Source organism: Ochotona curzoniae, unplaced genomic scaffold, assembly GCF_017591425.1.
Source record: "Ochotona curzoniae isolate NIBS_2020 unplaced genomic scaffold, NIBS_Ocur_1.0 scaffold_4701, whole genome shotgun sequence".
NCBI classification, from domain to species: Eukaryota; Metazoa; Chordata; class Mammalia; order Lagomorpha; family Ochotonidae; genus Ochotona; species Ochotona curzoniae.
Window position 1 is genome coordinate 79,305,091 of NW_024467122.1, and position 19,853 is coordinate 79,324,943.

General features: G+C 45.5%; 1 protein-coding gene across 3 annotated transcripts in view; it reads left to right on the forward strand.

Annotated features, from left to right (window-relative positions):
- The window catches only part of SEC11A (SEC11 homolog A, signal peptidase complex subunit), a 43,542-nt gene extending 24,184 nt beyond the window's left edge, over window positions 1–19,358 (forward strand). Inside the window, exons 3-6 of one of the 3 annotated variants that reach the window (XM_040968984.1) lie at window positions 1,910–2,059; window positions 9,307–9,426; window positions 18,553–18,610; window positions 18,826–19,358. In XM_040968984.1, the coding sequence (XP_040824918.1) occupies window positions 1,910–2,059; window positions 9,307–9,426; window positions 18,553–18,610; window positions 18,826–18,876 (379 nt within the window). In that variant the 3' untranslated portion in view covers window positions 18,877–19,358. The remainder of the gene's footprint in view (window positions 1–1,909; window positions 2,060–9,306; window positions 9,427–18,552; window positions 18,611–18,825) is intronic. The other 2 variants (XM_040968985.1, XM_040968983.1) reach the window with 2 other exon arrangements.
- The last annotated feature ends 495 nt before the right edge of the window (window positions 19,359–19,853 follow it).

The window sequence follows — 19,853 nt, forward strand, 5'->3', positions numbered from 1 at the left end:
GTGCCAGGATCCCACATGGGTGCCAGTTCTGATCCTGGCTGCTCCACTTCCCATCCAGCTCCCTGCCTGTGGCCTGGGAAAGCAGTCGAGGATGGGCCTAAACCTTGGGACCCTGCACCCATGTGGGAGACCCAGAAGAAGCTCCTGACTCCTGGCTTTGGATTGGCTTAGCTCCAGCTGTTGTGGCCACTTGGGAGTGAACCAGTGGATAGAAGATCGTTCTTCCTGTGTCTTCTTCTCTTTGTATATCTTCCTTTCCAACAAAAAATAAAATAAATGTTAAGAAATAAAAAAATTTAAAAAATAAGAAAGAAGGTTCCTTGGTCAGTGGCAGGTTTGTGGCTCAGTGTGTTAAGCTGCTGCTTGGAACGCCCACATCCTGTATCCCCATGTCTGGTTCCAGCCACCCAGCACTTCTGATCCAGCTTCATGCTAATGTGCCTGAGAGGCAGCAGGCAGTGTCCCAAGTTCTTGGGATGTGCCATCATACCGGAGAGCCTGGTGGAGCTCCCGGCTTCTGGCTGCAGCTTGGTCCAGCTCCCTGTTGCTGAGGGCTTTTGAGCAGTGAACCAGCAGGTGGAATCAGTTTCTCTTCATTTCCCCTCTTACTCCATTACTCTGGCTTTTTAAACAGATGTTCCCCAGTTTGGGCACACATCCCCTTACAGAGAGGGACAGGAGTCTTCAGAAAAAAACATTTGCACTTCGTTTTTATTCCTTTGCTGAATTTCATTTCCTGCCTGTTTTCTTCTTACTAAAACTGTCTTTTGGAAATGAAACTTAAATTTCTGGAAATATACTGATGGGCTACTTCCTCATAGAAAAAAAAGATTCCTGGGTTAATGTAAATATGTTGGAACCCTCTTCAAACTTAAAACTTCTTTAATGTGTAGAATAAGTGGAAGGTAAGATACTGTAAGAGCTTTGTCCCACTTATAACCATTAAGACAGAATCTTTTTCAGGTTTCTGAATTTGTTAGAAATCTGTTCAGGTTCTTAGTTTTCTTTCTTATTTCTCTTTAAATCAGTAGGCGAGTTGATGCCACAAGCATTATCTCTCGCTGCCTGTTCTTTGACTTGTGAGCTGCTTTTCCTTCCTAATGGATAGAATTCATAAGGTCATCTTGGTCTGTATCTTTACAAATGGCAAAGGAGAATCCAGTTCTCATTTGAATATTTGAATATGTTTGGTGTGTGTTCAGATGAAGTGAGAATAAGGGCAGTGTTTTTTTTTTTAAAGTTCATTCTTTTATATTCTGTTTGTCACTTGAAATTTTAAAAGGTTAATGATTAGTAACATTACCCTTTTCAGGATGGAAGCTGCTTTGAATGGACATGTTTGGAATGGACTTAGTAAAAGTGAATTAAGCACTCTTCAAGGGCCAGGCATGGTAGCCTAGTGGCTGAAGTCCTCGCCTTGCACGCACCAGGATCCCATATGGGCGCCGGTTCTAATCCTGGCAGCCCCACTTCCCATTCAGCTCCCTGCTTGTGGCCTGGGAAAGCAGTCGAGGACAGCCCAAAGTCTTGGGACCCTGCACCTGCATGGGAGACTTGGAAGAGCTCCTGGCTCCTGGCACCTGCCTTTGGATTGGTGCAGCACTGGCCATTGCGGTAACTTAGGGAGTGAATCATCCAGACAGAAGATCTTCCTCTCTGTCTCTCCTCCTCTCTCTGTATCTGACTTTCTAATAAAAATTTTAAAAAGAGAAAAGAAAACATCTTCTAGTGTAACTTGTTAGCCCGATGAAGGCTGTACTCTAAGAATAGTGTGCATTATGTCAGTATAGTTGTTGAGGTGCCAAGTATGTGCCAACAGTGCTGATTTTCATTATTTTATTGAATGTGTTAATTTTTAAAATAAGTGTCATCTCACCTGTGCTTTGTGCTGTTGTTTGTCCCCCTGCAGTGGCAGCATGGAACCTGCGTTTCATAGAGGAGACCTTCTCTTTCTAACAAATCGGGTTGATGATCCCATACGAGTGGGAGAAATTGTCGTTTTCAGGATAGAAGGAAGAGAGATTCCTATAGTTCATCGAGTCTTGAAGATTCATGAAAAGTAGGTACAAATACGTATCTTCATATCTGTGTTTTTGGTTTTGTGTTTGCAGTATTCACTTTGATGGCTTAAAAATGGTGATTGTGAGGAAGCCCTTGACTCTTCCTTCAGTATGTTTACATGTTTAGTGAATATTACATGTTTAGTGTATATAGTGACTAAATCCTCACCTTGCAAGCCAGGATTCCATATGGGCGCCGGTTCTAATCCTGGCTGCTCTGCTTCCCATCCAGCTCCCTGCCTGTGGCCTGGGAAAGCAGTCGAGAGCGGCCCAAAGCCTTGGGATCCTGCACCTGCTGTAAATATTTATATATGAAGTAGTTTATTTTCCTCGTGGTTTTTCCAGAGATTTTTTTTTTCTTGGTTCCCTGGTCCTTCTCAACCAGTTAATTACCCTGAATGTAACTGTAGAAAATTCTAATCCAAGGTGGATCCTAACTAGATTCTTCTGACATAGTGGAGTTAAGTAGCCCTAACCTTTCAAAAAGCCTTGAAGGCAGTTTAACAGACATTTAAAAGGAGAACATTATCTATGACCATTTTAAAATTCCAGAAAAACTTTTTTTTCTGAAACCTGAATTGTTCTTTTAAATACAGAGTTTTTATTTTAGAATGGGAAAGGATGTATGTGCAACTTTTAGAATCTCCTGGGGCTGCTATAATTATAACAGTGACTGAAATATTTCCCTTCTCAGTTTCCTGTCAGTAACATAATGATCAATGAAAAGATTTCTTTGGTTCTGAGTATGAGCCCTGTCAAGCTCAATATTCTACCCTTCCCTCCAAATTGTGTATTATTGGTAGCTAAGGAAAACTCAGGAGGAAAAGCAAGAAGTGAAAACAAAAGGGAAATACCATTTGGTACTAACAGAGAGGAAGTGAGACTGTGTGTGCCAGTGCACCTGCTTGAGAGTAGGGCCAGCCTGGAGAGAGTAGAGTGAGTTTAGGCTTTAAAAATTAGGAAGCCCTTACTTAGTAAACATTATCTATTTCTTACTGGCCTGAAGTTTGTCTTCTCCCATTTAAAGAAATGGGAATTGTGAACTATTGGTTTTTTTTTATTCCTTAAACATTCTAGTTGAAGAGTTCTTTCTTCATTAGTGAAATGAAGATGATTACTCTTTCTTTTAAAAAAAAAAAAGATTTATATAATTTTTATTGGAAAGGCAGATTTACAAAAAGATGGAGTGACAGGAGAAAGATCTTCTATCTGCTGGATTACTCACGCAATGGCTGGAGCTGAGTTGATCAGAAGCCAAGAGCCAGGAGCATCCTCTGGGTCTCCCAAGTGGGTGCAGGGTCCCAAGGCTTTGGGCCGTCCTCGACTGCTTTCCTAGGCCACATGCAGGGAGCTAGAAAGGAAGTGGAGCAGCCAGGACATGAATCAGTGCCCACATGGAATCCTTGCTCATGCAAGGTGAGAATTTAGTCACTAGGTTATCATGCTGGGCCCAGATGTGATTGTGTTTTAAAGCAAAAGAAAACAAATCCCCCAAATAACCAGGCTTTAATATACATTTGAAAAGATGATAATTTCAAATGACAATCTTGGATTGGATGTTTGGCACAGAGGTTGAGATACTCCTTAGTACGTCTTCATTCCGTATCTTAGTACCTGATTTGAGTCCCAGCTCTGCTTCTGATTCAAAGTTCCTGCTAGTGTGCATGCTGGAAAGTAACAGGTGATAGCTCACGTGTTGGGTCTCTCTCACCCACATGGGGGATCCAGCTTGAGTTGCAAGAGTTGCAGGTGTTGACCTTGGCGGTTCAGCTTTGGCTATCCAGGCATCTAGGTGGTGAACCAGGAGATGGGAGAAACCTCTCTGACTCTGACTCTGTGTTTAGATAAGTGAAAATGTTAAAGAACACTCTGTCATGGAGTGTGGAGAAGTGATAGTGGTTTAAATCAGCACAGGTAATGTTTCCAGATTCCCATAGTAAATATGTGTGTTGTCATTCTAGTATTGGTGTCATAAACAAAGCAGAACTAACATTGCTCTGACTTTACCAGCAATAATCCGGTTGAGCCCAGGTCCTACTTTGGTTAGGTCTCTGTTTTCATCTGTGAGTTCGATGCACCTGACTTTAAAGTAGTTCTTGTTCCAGGTAGATTCATTAGCATACAGTATATTGACTACAGATTCATTAAACTTTTAAATATGGGCCAACGGACAAAGCTGCATGGATTTAATAAGCCTTTAGGATTACTACAGTGTGATTATAATGATCACTGGCATGTGTTCATGTATTTGAAAGGAGAAATTAATTCCACTCCTGGTCCGACTCAGGCCATAGCTTGGCTTTTCCCCAGGCAGGCAGATATGCAGATATTGATTTTTGTGGTTTTTTTTTTTTTTTAAAGATTTATTTATTTTTATTACAATGTCAGATATACAGAGAGGAGGAGAGATAGAGAGGAAGGTCTTCCGTCCGGTGATTCACTCCCCAAGTGAGTGCAACGGCCGGTGCTGCACTGATCTGAAGCCAGGAGCCAGGAACCTTCTCCAGGTCTCCCACATGGGTGCAGGGTCCCAAGGCTTTGGGCCGTCCTCGACTGCTTTCCCAGGCCACAAGCAGGGAGGTGGATGGGAAGTGGAGCTGCTGGGATTAGAACCAGCTCCCATATAGGATCCTGGCGCTTGCAATGCAAGGACTTTAGCCGCTAGGCCATGCCGCCGGGCCCAGATATTGATTTCTATATCTATTTATCTTTGCAGGTCTTCTTTGTTCTCATTTGTAAAATAGTTATTTCCTCCTTCCTAATGTCACACTGTTGTGATGGATGAATTATAAACACTTTTGAGTTCTTTAAATATTTGGTAGTCTCTTGCTAGCAAGGGAGAAGTCCTGAATTGTTCCTTGAGAGTATTTTGAACATACAAATTGTAAAGTGTTGTAATAGATCTTAATGAATGTAATAAAAGTTGGTTCCTAAACGCCTCGATAGACTGCAGCACCTGCCAGTGCATGTGAGTCCCAGGCCATATCAGGCTGAATTGTGTAGGCACCCACTGGAACGTGTGAGAACTGAAGCTGGGGAGTGGACCTGGTAGGGGATCTTTGGGGGCATCCCTGCTAGGCCAGTGCATGCAGGAGCTGGGGTTGAGAAGTTGGGTTAACTAGGCTGCAGCAGCTGCCAGTGTGTGAGAACCGAGGCTAGGGGTGGCCACAGTATGAGTTCATAAGAGTTGCCCTGACTAGGCTGCAGCACCCATTGGTGTGCACAAAAATGTCTCGGTGTAGGCCGGGCCAGGCTAGACCACAGCACCTGCTGGTGCGCCCAAGAACCAGGGGAGGGAGCTAGTTGGATTGGGCTGCAGCACCCAGCAGCATGTGCTGGGAGTGTTGGGAGCAGACCAGGAAAAGGTTTCTGGTTAGGGTCACCCCAATTAGGCTACTGCACCCACTGGTGTGTGTGAGAGCTGGGTCTGGGAGCTGGGTGGCCTGAGCTAGGCTGTAAGGACCTGCAGGTTTATGTGAAAGCCAAAGTTGGGGGTGGGATTGAGCAGTTACATCCACTGACTGAACCTGACCCTGCACCAGTTGGCACACATAAGAACAAGGCCTGAAGACTTCCTAGGTGAAATATCTTAGGGAGACTCCTTAACTAGGCCACTGTGCTTTTATTTCTGACCTCAGGGAAAATCACACAGACATGCAGTCTGACCCATGCTGCAGGACTGGGCCACCTCAGTGGCTGACTTGTGCAAGAATGGACAGTATACCCAGATGAACAAAAGATGGAAAGAAGGACCTGGCTTTATAACAGGTGTACTGTGAGCACACCGAGGTAGACAGGAACAGCCAAAAGGTCTGAGAATTTTGTACCTCTGCTATAACAAAGCTGACTATCTCTCAGAACCAGACCACTCAAGTAACAGCTTTGGAACATTCTTCCCCCATTGGGGCCCTCAAATGACTGTCTCCTGAGTAGCACACTCCCCCAAACCTTGCCCTTTGTGGACATAGGAGGAAAACCTGAAACACTTATCTCACCCACCTTCGTCTCCTGTGGATCCTTCCATCCTGCTTATAATCAGAGGCCCATATTGGTCTATAACCCTCTCACCTTTGTAATAAATATTAAAATAAATTTTAAAAAGTTTGGGTACCACCATAGAATATTTGTTTTACCGAGTTTTTGGAGATCTGTGCTTTTTCAACAAAGCTAGTGTTTTCTCTCCTGGTAATACCGGGAATGGGGGTAGGTGTTTGTGGAGTGTGTGTGTGTTTGGCTAGCTGGCTGGCTTGCTGAAATCAAGTCTTTGGAAGTAGTCCAGATCATGTGTCACACCCCATTCTTTGGGAATATCCCACTTCTAGATTTTCTCCTCCTCTGTCTGGGTATACATGGCTGTTTCTCTGGATTAAGGTGATTTTTTTGCAGAGCAATGGACTCTGCTGCCCCTGACTGACCACTGCAGCAGTCCCTCCCGACACCTGACCTCTTTCATTCTCTAAGTGTTCAGACAGTCTTTCACTTCCTGACTTGTCAGTTGCAGATTACTTTTCTGTGTATATATTTGCATTTGTTCTGACTGGAGTCTCATTTGTAATGCAACTGTTTGCACTTAACTGTCTTTGGTGTTTGCAACACCTCTCAATTTAGTTTTATTTGCAGATATAGTGTCTGATGAGCCAGGATCTGACTCAGACTCTTAAGTGGATATTAGTAGAAGTCTGAAGCTAATTTCTTTTTCTTTCTGGTACAATGATTAACCCACAATCACTTGAAATAATCTCTTTTTAAAGATTTATTTATTTAATTTGAAAGGCAGATTTACAGAGAGGGGGAGAGAGAGATTATGCACCTACTGGTCTCTCCCCAAATGGCCACAGTGGCTGGTGCTAGACCAGTTTGAAGTCGGGTGCTTCCTCTGGATCTCCCATATGGGTACAGAGTCCAAACCATTTGGCCCATCCTCTGCTGCCTTCCCAGGCCATTAACAGGGAGTTGTATTGAAAGTGGAACCAGCACCCAGATGGGTTGCTGGCATTGCAGGCAATGGCTTAACTCATTATGCTACAAAGCCTACCCCCATTCAGTTAACTTTTAAAATGTTGAAAATTAAATGGTTTTATGATAGACTTAATACCTTTAAAAAAGGTTTATTTATTTGACAACAGAGATACAGAGAAAGATCTTCCATCTGCTGTTTCACTCCCCAGATGGCTACAAAGAACTTGGCCAGCCTGGCCAGCTTCAGTCCTGGCTGTTGTGCTCACCAGCAAGAGCTGCAGCCTAGCAAGGAAGTGTCCACAATTCCCTTACAAGGCCGGCACCCAGCTCTGAATTTTGTGCTTCAGGCTGCGGTCCAGCCTGATAAGACTTATATCCAATCCTGGCACTGGCCAGTAGATATGGCAGCCTAACTCAGCCAGCTCACACCCAATTTGGCACTCTTGTGCAACAGTGAGTGTGGCAGTCTAGCCTGCCCCTAGACCCAGCTCACATGCAGGCAGACAGGTATTATAGCCCTATCTGGACTGGCCCACCCTCAGTTCCAGCTCTCATGCTCACCAGTGGATGCAGCAGCCTAGTAGAGTAGAGAACTTCTAACATGCTTGGAAGAGTGTAATGAAGCCTAGAGACCAGCATTTTGGATAGGCTAATCCTCCCTCCAAACACTGGCATTCCATGTGGGCACCAGTTCGTGTCCTGGCTACTCTACTTCTCTTCCAGCTTCCTGTTTGTTGCCTGGGAAAGCAGTGGAGGATGACCCAAAACCTTGGGACCCTGCACCCATCCGGGAACCTGGAGCAGAGGAAGTTGAGCACCACCTGACAACCTGGCACTCTTGTAGGGGGAGGTGATTGTCCAAGATATAGTTATCTTTTTTATTGGAAAGACAGATTCACAGAGAGGAGAGACACTGACCACTGGCCAAGTAGCTGCAATGGTGGGAACTGAGTCAGTTTGAAGCCAGGAACCAGGATCTTCCAGATCTCTCACATGGGTGCAAAGTCCTGAGGCTTTGGGCTGTCCTTTACTGCCTTCCTAGGCCACAAGCAAGGAGCTGGATGGGAAGTGGAATAGCTGTGCATGAACCAGTGCCTGTATAGGATGCTGGCACTTGGAGGATTATCCAATTGAGCTATTGCTCTGGGCCCTTAGTTGTTTTTAGTCTATGATAAACAACACACAAAACTCTTCACAGCTAAATCATTATTTTGAGGGATTGGTGCTCTGGTATAACAGGTAAAATCACTGCTTGGAGCAGCAACATTCCGTATGGGTGCCAATTGGAGTCTTGTCTGCTCTACTTCCAATGGTGCTCCCTGCTGATGGGCCTAGGAAAGCACTGCAAGATGGCCCAAGTGCTTGGGTCCCTGTATCCATGTGAAAGACTTGAGGAAGCTCTTGGGTCCTGCTTTCAAACTCTCCAGCTCCATTGCAGCCATTTAGGGAGTGAGTCAGAGGATGGAAGATGACTCCTCTTCTCCCATCCCACTCATAGTCTCTGCATAACTGCCTTACAAATGCATGAAATAAATATTTTTAAAAATGTTTTAATTTGAAAGATTTACAGAGAGACAGAGAGAAAGGGTTAGGGTTCTCTGGTTCACTCTCCAAGTGGCTATAACAGCCAGAGCTGAGCTGATCTGAAGCTGTGAGGCAGAAACGTCTTGTCTCCACATGGGTGCAGGGGTCCAAGGACCCCATCATCGCTGTATTAGTAGGGAGCAAGGTGAGAAGTGGACGTGGGACATGAATTGGTGCTATAGTCAGATGCCAGCCTGGTACACCGCTGCATCAGCCTTAGATAAACCTTTTTGAAAATAATTGTTTTGGGGCTCCTGGCACTATGGCTTGATTAACTAATCCTCCACCTCCAAGTGCCAGTTTCTCACATAGACACTGGTCCATATCACTGCTGCTTCTCTTCCCATCTTGCTCCCCAGCTTGTGTGGCCTGGGAAAGCAGCAGAAGATAGCCCAAAGCCCTGACCCTGATCCTGAGTAGGAGACCTGGAGGAGACTCCTGGCTCCTGACTTCTGGTTGGCTCAACTCCGGCCATTGTAGCCACTTGGAGAATGAACCAATGGATAAAAGATCATCTTCTCTCCTTCCCTCCATAAATCTGCCTTGCCAATAAAAATAAATGTATCTTTAAAACAAACAAATAAATATTTTGATGCTGGTAGTGGTGGTGATAAAAGTAACCTCTTGGTTAACAAGAACAAATCTTGTGTTTTTTAATGCCATGAAACTATTTGATGACTTGAATTTCTCTCACTCTTTTCAGACAAAATGGGCATATTAAGTTTTTGACCAAAGGAGATAATAATGCAGTTGATGACCGAGGCCTGTACAAACAAGGACAGCACTGGTTAGAAAAAAAAGATGTTGTGGGGAGAGCCCGAGGGTAAGTATGGAAGGGAGCCCCTGAACTTCTCTTTCCTTCTAAGTGTGACTGTCACAGTTATGCTGCCAGATGACACACAGTGAAATGCATAGTGGGTGGTCTTGGGTTTCCATCTTGTCCCCTCGGTGTCCCTTGAAAACTGTTCTTCTTCCAAAAGGGAGGAACTGATGCTGTAAAGCATAGAGTGTTGATGCTAAGATGGTGGGTGCACATGACCAAGTAAGATACCTGCTGGTTCGTTCAGCTCACTTGAATAGTGCTGTTGATGCTGTACTGAACACTGAGATTGTAGACCACTGTTAATCCTGCTCTGTGAAACACATTTCCTAAGAATGTACTGCATCAGCAATTTAAAGTGGTCAGCTAACTTAATTATTTCATATTAATTTATTCCATACTGTTTTCTTTCTAGCCTTGAAATTGTTGAGATCAAATGAAATTTTTTAAATTGTGTTAAGCCTGTTTATTTCAGATTTTGTCAGGAGAACAAATCAGTGGAGGACAGGACTTGTAAGTTCCTGGTATAAGAAAGTATGGAATTGTTACTACTCTGATGTTATTAATAGTATTAACAATAACTTACCTGTGTTAGGGCTTAGCCTGTAGCAGACACTCATTCTGCTTTACAGCCATTGCTTGTTTTAACCTCCGAACCATTCTAACCTTGCCATTCTACAGATGAGGAAACAAGGCCACATTTGCTCCCTTATCTAGGCTCACTGTGGCAGCAGTGGTTGGCCGGCTCTGGAGCCTGCCCCTTGACCATCCCACTCCAGTCAGGCCCACAGCATGTCTGAAGAAGGAAAGTTCTGGCTCTGGCTTTGAGATGCACCAGGCTCTCTGGCCACTCTCAGAGTGCTGTGCTTCTGGCCTCAGCTGAACTCAGGCCTCCCTGCTGGGACTGCCTGGGCCTATTGGGAGGGGAAACAGTTTACCTAGGACAGCCAGAGATAGTTCTTTTGGGCCCAGGAGTATCTGATTAGGAGCACCCCTATTTGGGCTGCAGAGTTGTTTTATGTGTGCCCTCTCTTCAGGGGAACCTAATTTCCTGCAGTGGTGCTAAAAATACCCTTTGCATGCAAATTAGGTGACCGTGCTTCTGTGAAATAGACTTCCAGGATGTCCCCCCGTATTTGTTCAGCTTCATCAAGCTATCTGCGTCTTTGTTTTCTGTAACTGTGAATGCTCAAGTTCATGTAGAAACAAAAGGCTACATGATAGCTCCTTTCTTTCTCCCCTATTCCTAAGTCTTTGTCCACTTTTTGGTTTATGTTTTTTTTAGGCTTTATGTATAGATGTAAACATGTAGATTTTGACAAAAGATGATTATCTGGAATGCATGGTGATAGAGAAACAGATCTTGCATCCACTGGTTCACTCCCTAAATAGCTGCAAAAGCAGGATTGGTCCAGATCATAGCCAAAACCTGGAACTCCATCCAGGTCTGCTATGTGAATGACAGGGGCTCAAGTACTTGGGCTATTTTCTGGTGCTTTCCCAGGCACAAAACAGGAAACTGAATCAGAAGCAGAGCGTCTAGCACCGGCCCAGTCCTCTAGCCTGTGATGCTGGCTTTAACTCAACTGTGTCACAGTATCAGCCTCTAAGAGGCATATGTATACTCATGTATACATGAATACATTTGTATATGGGGGGAGAGTGCTCACATTATTTTATAGCCTCCTTTTCACCTAAAAATTACTAGCATATTTACAAACCAATAAATCATGTCATCTTTTTTAAAGCTGTGTGTTATTCACTCTAGGCTAGGCCATACTCTCAATTAGTTTCCTGTTAGATACTCATTTCTAGGTTTAAAATGTTTTTATTAACTTTTTTTATTGTTGTTGTTTTATTTAAAGGTAGACAGAAATCTTCCTTTTACTGTTGCAGTTCTCAAATGGCTGCCTTGGGCCAGGCGAAAGGCAGCATGTGCGTCTTCCGTGTAGGCAGCAGAGACTCAGCTGAGTGGGCCATCATCTACTGTTCCCCAGGGGCACATTGGCAGGAAGCCCGATTGGAAGCCAAGCAGCCAGGGCTCAAATCAGGCGCTCTGATGCAGAATGCAGGCATCCTGATGGGTGACGTAACTGCTGTGCCGAATGCCTGACCCTGATGAACATGCTAGTGCCTCTGTGCGTTCATCCTTCACAGCAAGCCCTCAGAAGCGGGATTGCACAATGAAACCGATTAAGGCTCTTGACAAATTTTGCCAAATTTTAAAACATAAAGATTTACTTATTTGAAAGGCAGAGTTACACAGAGAGAGGGGGGGAAGAGAAAGAGAGAGATCTTCCATCTACTAATTCACTCCCCAAATGGCCGTAAGAGCTAGAGCTGGGTCAGTGTGAAGCCAGGAGCTTCATCTGATTCTCCCTTGTGGCTGCTGGAGCCAAGCATTTGGGCCATTCTTCACTGCTTTCCAGGCATATTAGCAGGGAGCTAGATTGGATATTGAGCACCCAGTAGTTAAACCAGGGCCCATATGGAATGTTGACACTGTGGGCAGCAGCTTAATCCTGTATGCCACAGCACTGGTCTCCGTACTGTTTTATTTAGATTGTATCAGTATAACAATGTCTTTTGACCTGAGTCTTGTTCCTTAAGTGTTTGTTCAGCTATTTCCATTCTCTGGCTCTTTCTTGGGTAAAAGATACATCATCGAGGCTTGCACAATAACTCAATTGGCTAATTCTACACCTGCAAGTGCTGGTATTCCAAATGAGTGCTGGTTTATGTTCCAGCTGCTCCACTTCTAATCCAGCTCCCTGCTTATGGCCTGGGAAAGCAGCGGAGAATGGGTGCAGGATGGGACCCTGCACCCATGTGGGAGACCTGGAGGAATCTCCTGGCTCCTTTCTTGCATGAGTTTAGCTCCAGCTGTTATGCCTATTTGGGGAGCAAACCAGCAGACAGAAGATATCTCTTTCTATCTCGCCTTCTCTCTGTAAATCTGCCTTGTCAATAAAAATAAATGAATCTTTAAGGGGAAAAAAATTCATCATTGTACAACATAATCCAGGCTTTCATTCCAGTAGTTCATTTTCCAGAGGAACTTTTGGAAAATTTCAAGTTGTAGATAATGCTGTTTCTAAAATCCCAATATTGGAACCTACATTACGGTGCAGGAAGCTAAGTCACCATTTATAATGCAGGCCTGTCTCTAGTGGCAGTTTGATTACCAGTCCAGCTTCCTGCTAATGTGCCTGATAAGGCAGCAGATGATGGTTCAGGTACTTGGGTTCCCGCCACCCACGCGCCACCCACCTGGATGGAGCTCCTGGCTCCTGGCTTTGACCCAGCCCCGGCTGTTGCAGTCGTTTGGGAAGTGAGCCAGTGGGTGGAGAACCTTCATCTCTCTTTCTCAGCATCATTCTCTGTTGTTCTGCCTTCCTAACAAATAGTAAATAGTTCTCTCTCTCTCTTTTTTTTTTTCTCTGTAATCCCAACATTGAAAATACAAACCTTCTTAAGGCTTTTAATTAAAAACAAAACAAAACAAAACAAAAAAACATAGCCTGGAACTCTCTGAAGTAAGTAGCGCTTGGAACTTGAACAGCTGGATCCCAGAATCACTGTCCAAATTCACTTTCTGTTGATTCTGTTGCCATTGCCTTGACACATAATGGAACATATCATCTTGTGTTGTAGAACTTGTTTATAAAATGCTGAGCTGATAACCAGAGTCAGACTGTATCCAGTTTTGGAGGAGATCTTTTCTGTGGGTGAATCTGTGACTGTGCTACAGAAGTCCTCACACAGTTTCAGAATGTTTTATTTTTGAACCACAAACTGAAGGGTTTTACTCATCAATCCTAAAGCCCTAAATGTGAGTTTTTAAAATTTTGTTCAGATACAATTCATGTATAATGGGATATGAAACTCACACTTTAAAGGGAACAGGTGGGTGAATTTGCCTGTTCACAGGATTGTACAGCCGTGATCACTGTCCAAACAGGCTGAGCACACAAGCAGTCATTCCTCACCCCTCCTTCCTGCCCCACCTTCAGTGGGTGAGTGTGCCTAGTAGGGTGTTTCACACAAGCAGGTTTCCACACAATGTGCAGCCCTCTCTTCTGGCTTCTTTCACCAAGCCTAATGTTTCCATATAATACAAATTATGAAATTAATCTTGGCTGATGAAGTTCTTAACAGAGATGTAATTCTTTCTAAATCTGGAAAATTAAAAAACACAAGAGGACCTATTACTAGCAGAAGTGCAGAGAGCAACAGGATGAAATTCTAGTAAAAGTTCTGGGAGTGAAAATATTTATAACTTTTTATTTTTGCTTTTGATGATTTTTACATAATTAATTAGGGTGATAAGGGTGAAGGGCCACAGGAAGGTAGGTGAGAATATTATTTCCACATTCTCTTTTCTTTCCTTCCTGTAGCTGGGGGAAGTGGGAGATAAGGGGAGAAGCCACATTCAACCTCCCAGACACCCCTGTACTGTGAGATGGAGGGCAGTGACATGACACCACACCAGGGTCCGTGATGTGTAGCTTACTTTGAAGGTCCTGCTCAAGAGGTTTTGATAGTTCCTCAGTTCTGATTTAGTGCCAGTCTCACCACTCCAAGTACAATGAAATCTCTCTAAAACCTGCGGGCTGACATTTTCCACCTTAGGGTCTCTATTTGCCCAGATTTTCACTGCCAGTGCTTGGCTGGGGTAGTAATCTACTTGTTCTGTCCTCCATCTTCTGTCATGGTACCAGGTGTCCTCTGCAGACTCCAATGAACTGCTACATCCTCCATGTGCACCTGGATATGCTGTCCACTGCTGTGGCTGAGCCTGTTAGGAGGCCCAGATCTGACACATGCACTCCTTGGTCAGACCATGGAACCTGCACTTCTCTTCATGGTTGGGATTCTGAGTCCAGCAGTTCAGTTGGGGGAATCCCCAAAGAAACCTCGTCTGAGGTGATCCCAGACCTGATTCTGGTGTGTGCTTGCCAATACAGGGTCCGGCACAGTTTGTCGCCCCAATCAGCGTTTTGCATATTCTAGTGGTTGCAATTGCTGGTTCATTTCTGTCTCCAGCCTTGTCTTCTACACAAGCCAATGGGTGTTGTAGCCCAGCCCAATTCTGCCCACCACACATCCGGCCCTCACCTACACCAGTGGGAGCTGCAGTCTAGTCAGGGTGACCAGCAATAAGCCCAATCAGGCCTGCCCCCAGGCCTGGTTCCTGTGCTTGCCAGTATGTAGAGCAAACTGTGTCAGTCTGTCCCACATCTCATTCAGCTCTCATACATGTCAATGGGCATTCAAGCCAAGTTCAACCCAACCAGCCCCACTACCGAGCCCACGCATATGTGCTGGCAGGTGCCACTCTGTCTATCTATGCTTGCCCCAGTCATGGTTCTCGTGCTCACCAGTGGGAGTAGCAACCCAAGAAGGCAGTGTCCACAGTTTCCCTACTGGGCCCACTCCCACTCTCAGATCTTGCACTCTCCAGGTGGTTCTGCAGTTGAACTTGACAGCATTTGCACCCCATGTCAGCATCTGCTAGCTAATGGTGCAGCAAAGCCCAGCCAACCCTCACCCACTCTGGCTTCTGCATGCACCAGTAGGAACAGTCAACCCAGCGTGACTTTCCCCTGATCCAGCTCTCATGAGGCCAACATGTGAGTTGTTGTAGTCCTACCTGGCCTAGTCTGTCCCCATTCTGACTCTCACACTCACGAGTGGGAGTGGTGGTCCTACACAGCCCCACACAGCCCGCCTACCGTGTTCACCGCCTCACCCCCTGGGTCGTACATGTGCTGCTTGAGTGCTGAGGCCTGGTCTGGCATGGCTTCCTCAGCTCTGCATTTGCCAGTGGGTGCTTTTAGCCTGGCTGGGCCCAGACTGTTTTGAATTCCATCTCGCACTAATGGGGGCTACAGCCTAGCCCAGCCCAGCCCAGCGTGCTCCCATCCTGGCCCTCATGTGAACTGGCTTGTGTTTCCTCCCGCAAATGTACTTTTGTGTGGAACTGCAAACATGTCATGCTACAAAGACTACAGTCCTATTTTGGTTTTTGAGTGTTTTACTAAATTGGTTACCGAGGGCCAAACTTTCAGACTCATTCCTTTTCATGTCAATAAATTGTGCGGAGTCAACTGTTTTTTTTTTCTTTTTAAGATTTATTTATTTTGATTTGAAAGAGTGATAGGGAGAGACAGATTTCTCTTAATAACTCTCCAGATGGCCCACAGTGGCCAGGTTGAGCCAGGCTGAAGGCAGGCGCCCGAAGCTCCCTCTGGGCCTCCCTCATGGTGGCAGGCCCCAAGGCGCTTGGGACAGCTTCCACTGCTTTCCCCAGCACATAAGCCGAAGCTGAGTTGGAAGTGAAGCCACCAGGATTTGAACCTGAGCTCATGGAATGCTTGTTGCAGGTGGAGACTTAGCTCACTACACTGCTAAATTTTCATGGCATCTTTTCGTGTTTGAATGGCCTTTTGGGAATCAGTCATCAAGAGGATCCACTCTGCAGAGGTTACTTCCTCCATAGCACCCTTTGATCCCAGGAACCCGCAGGGAAAGTAGTTTTCCATATTCCACCTTCCAAATGTTAACTTGTCATCAGCAGGGGTTGGAGTCGGCTTTGTGGATGGCATTTGTTTTACTTATTTTAAACTTCAGTCATTGTATTAATAACTCTGCTTTAGCACATGTGTTTATCTGAGCGGCATAAGAAGAAAGTGTAGCTGATTTGAATTTCAGATGACGCTGATATAATGGCACCGTGCACTTGATTATCAGCTCCTTGCTGTCTGTCCAGACAGGGAAGCAGGGGCATGCAGATAATCCTATCTTTTGTTTGACTTTGGACTGCTTGTCATACACGCTGGCAGCCCACGTTTTGCACACTTTTTACTGGAAGATAAGTTACCTTCATTGCCTTTCTGGTGGGAATGGGAAAGACAGCCTTTAAAAAAAACCCAAGATGTCTCCCTGTACTGCTCTGAGCAGCATGTGTGGTTGTCGGGAGCCAAGGTCTTGGATTTGGGGAACGGATGTGGCTCTCTGGAGGTGACAGGCCATATGTGGGAATGGCTGCAGAACCCACAGGAGTTCCAGGTTTATCTTCTGCATTCAATGGAGGCATTTGTCTTTATGCCTTTAAATTACTCACTTCCACTAAAGTGATTGGATTGGCTTTATGAAGATGTGAAAAATGTAGTGAAAGAAGCAACAGTCACTACATTAAAATGAAAAAAATCGGTCCCAGCGTGTTAGCCTAGCGGCTAAAGTCCTCGTCTTGCACGCCCAGGATCTCATATGGGTACTGGTTCTAATCCCGGCGGCCTCACTTCCCATCCAGCTTCCTGCGAAAGCAGTCGAGGTCGGCTCAAAATCTTGAGACCCTGTACCCGTATGGGAGAAGCTTCTGGCTTCTGACTTTGAATCAGCTTGGTTCTGCCATTGCAGGCACTTGAGGAGTGAATCAATGGATGGAAGATCTTCCTCTCTGTCTCTCCTCCTCTCTGTATATCTGCCTTTCCAATAAAGAAAAAAATAAATAAATCTTTAAGGAAAACAAATCCCACCAAACTGCGGAAGACCTCTCTCCACCTTTGGGTGCACAGCAGTCCATGCTATAGGAGCTCATGTCTCAGATCTTTGAGCCTCGGGGTTTCACTGAATCAGAGGCTGCAAGCGGGGTGCGCCTGGCCCTGGGCCACCTCAGCCATGAAGCTCACCCCAGAAGGGTGCTGCCTCTTGAACCTCAGTGGGCCCTGCCTTGTCTGAAATGGGAGTTGAGGGTCAGGGAGAAGCAGGTTGTGCCATGCTGCCGGAGGGAGAGGGGCAGAAGACAGGACGTGAGGGGCTTCTCAGAAGAAAGGGAAATGTGCCAGGACACAGCGTCTGCTAAAGTTTGCCCAAGTTTTGAAGGTGGAAATGGTCGAAGGCAGGGATTTTCTGCTTGTGCTGCCCTTGGCATACTGCAAAGGTGTCCTGAAGAAAAGTGCCTTGGTTGCTGACCTATATGCTGAGGTCAGCCTCCACTGCAGCCCACCCTCCCTTCTCTACTGCCCATTAAGCCTGGGAGTGGGGTAGGGTCACTCATGAGTGCAGGAACAGAAGACAGAGGAAGAAAATCGTCCATGGTCTCCCCCGGCCTTATTGCCTGCCTATCTTCTCTTTCTACATTGAATTCTCAGGATGCTGAGGTGTCTTTGGTATGGGAGTGGGGTGCAGTTTGAAACCTTGGAGAAGAGATTTCTCCAGTGAGGAACAACAACCAAAAAAAGGCTTACAGTCCACACTATCAGGTGGTAGTTCTTGGATGCCTGCCTTGTGCAAGGCACTGTGCTGGCCCCCCAAGGACACAGAGGGGGCAGGATTGGCATTATTATTCCCTGCATCGGAACTGGCTGACAAATTCCATGCAGCTAGTTGAGTAACTAGTTATTTGATTAAAGTTATGACAAAGATCTCAAGGGAAATGTTAGGCATATAAGATTATTTGGGAGTTAATTTTGCTGTAAAAGCTCAAAATCTTGTTTTGCTTAAGGGAACAAACTTTGGGGCACAAAGGAAGGAAGCTAGGGTCCAAAGGTGACACAGCTAAAGGGAGGCAGAGGGACTTCAAGGGCGAGTGTGTGCTTGTCCAGGTGGAGTGTCATGGGGAGAGGAGGTTGTGGCTGAGGCTGGCCTACAGCGTGTGATGATTAAGAAGGTCCTAGGAAAGTTTGAGGACCACGAGAGCCAAATCCAAACCACAGGCTTAAAAGTGAGTGAGTGGTGAGGCCCTGAGTGCCCAAAGACCTTCCACACTCACGTTTTGGCCAGTGAACCTGAAGTTCCTTGTGATGTGCCCGTGTTTGCCTTGTGTCCCCAGCTAGATTGATTGCTAGAAGTGATGACAAGCCCCGTGAGTGCTGGGTCAGCACACAGTCATCAGTGGCCAACTGCAGGTAGAAGACTCGGCGTTGGGTCCTGGCCCAACCCTACAGAAGCCTGGTGACCTAGCGTGATCATCTGTTTCCTCATCTATAAAATGGTGGTTCTCCTAACTCCCCTGTAGAGCAGGCGCCGCACCTGGCATTGGGAATGGAAGATGAGTCAGCAAGTGGTAGTAAGTGATGCTTCACTTGAAAAGTCCGGTGTTAATCAGTTTTTGGTTTGTTTCAGGTTTGTTCCTTATATTGGAATTGTGACAATCCTCATGAATGACTATCCTAAATTTAAGGTAAGAATGTGTCCTATAAGTTGCATTAAAAATGTGATCCTTTGCTTAATTGTGAAAACTATTAAATAGGTTGATATTTTAAGATTAAATAGTCTAAAAAATGAAAATAATGTGGGATAATTCAAGAATGTGCTTGGTCAGCAAGGCCGGTTTCCTAGCTCTGGAGACATGAGCTTGTATACGTGGCTCTGACACGCAGCTGTGTTTGTTTCTAGTATGCAGTGCTCTTTTTGCTGGGATTGTTCGTGCTGGTCCATCGGGAGTAAGAAGCTTGCCTCACTGCCTCTGGAACAATGCCGTTCTTTCTGTTACCGAACGTTTGGAGTAGCTTCTGGTCTGTGATTGGTGGAGTGGAGAACACACGTGTTGGCACTTCCTGTAGCACTGGTTTGCATTAGTTCATGTTTCCACGCCAGAGTACGTATGGGCGGGTGTGTGTGCATCCCAGGGTGCACTTGAGGGGACTTTCAATCACAGGATTTCCTATGTTGTCATTGTCACACTTTCGCATTTTTGTACATCAGTGAATTTTTTATATTAAAAGGTTGAGCCAAAGCCCCCAGTGTTTGTATTTGAAGCCAAGCTTCACTTCTGAAGTGCCTACAGAGCTATGTAAACAAAAGTGCAGCTGTGCACGTGTGCGCGCTCGCGCAGCCGTCCTTCCTCCACAGCAGGGGAGCGGCGTCTGCTGAGGAGGCCGTCAGTCTTAACTTTTCAGAATTTTAAATAAAAGACTTTGCACATTGAACCCCTTATCCCTCCAGTGTGTTTATCAGCAGAGCCTGTAAACATCACCTTCCTCAACTGGTTTTTGGGAGCCGTCAGGATGTCAGGCTTTGGTGTGAAGCGTCCTTTGGTTATATAAGGCCGGTGCTCAGATAGGAGCAAGTGCTTGTTTGTGCTTCTTGGTTTGTTTGGATTTTGTTTTTGTAAAATCAAAGTAGCTGTTGACGTTCATAGGAAATCTCTTAGTCATAAAAGCAATTCTTCACTAGGGCGTGACTCAGATGTGTATGAGCCCAGATAGTGTTGCTAAGAGGTTCAGAAAGCCTCACTCGGCTGTAAAAACTCAGCACTCTTTCTGCACTTCTGAGACACCCTCAGCCCTTCCCGCTCTTCCTGTGTGACAGCAGGGGCGGGGTGCTGGAGAGCAGGCATTCACCCCTGACCTCTCTACTCTCCCAAAGCTGTTCCCTCAAAGCAGCCTTACAGAGAACAGAGTGGAAAGTAGGGCCTTCAGAGT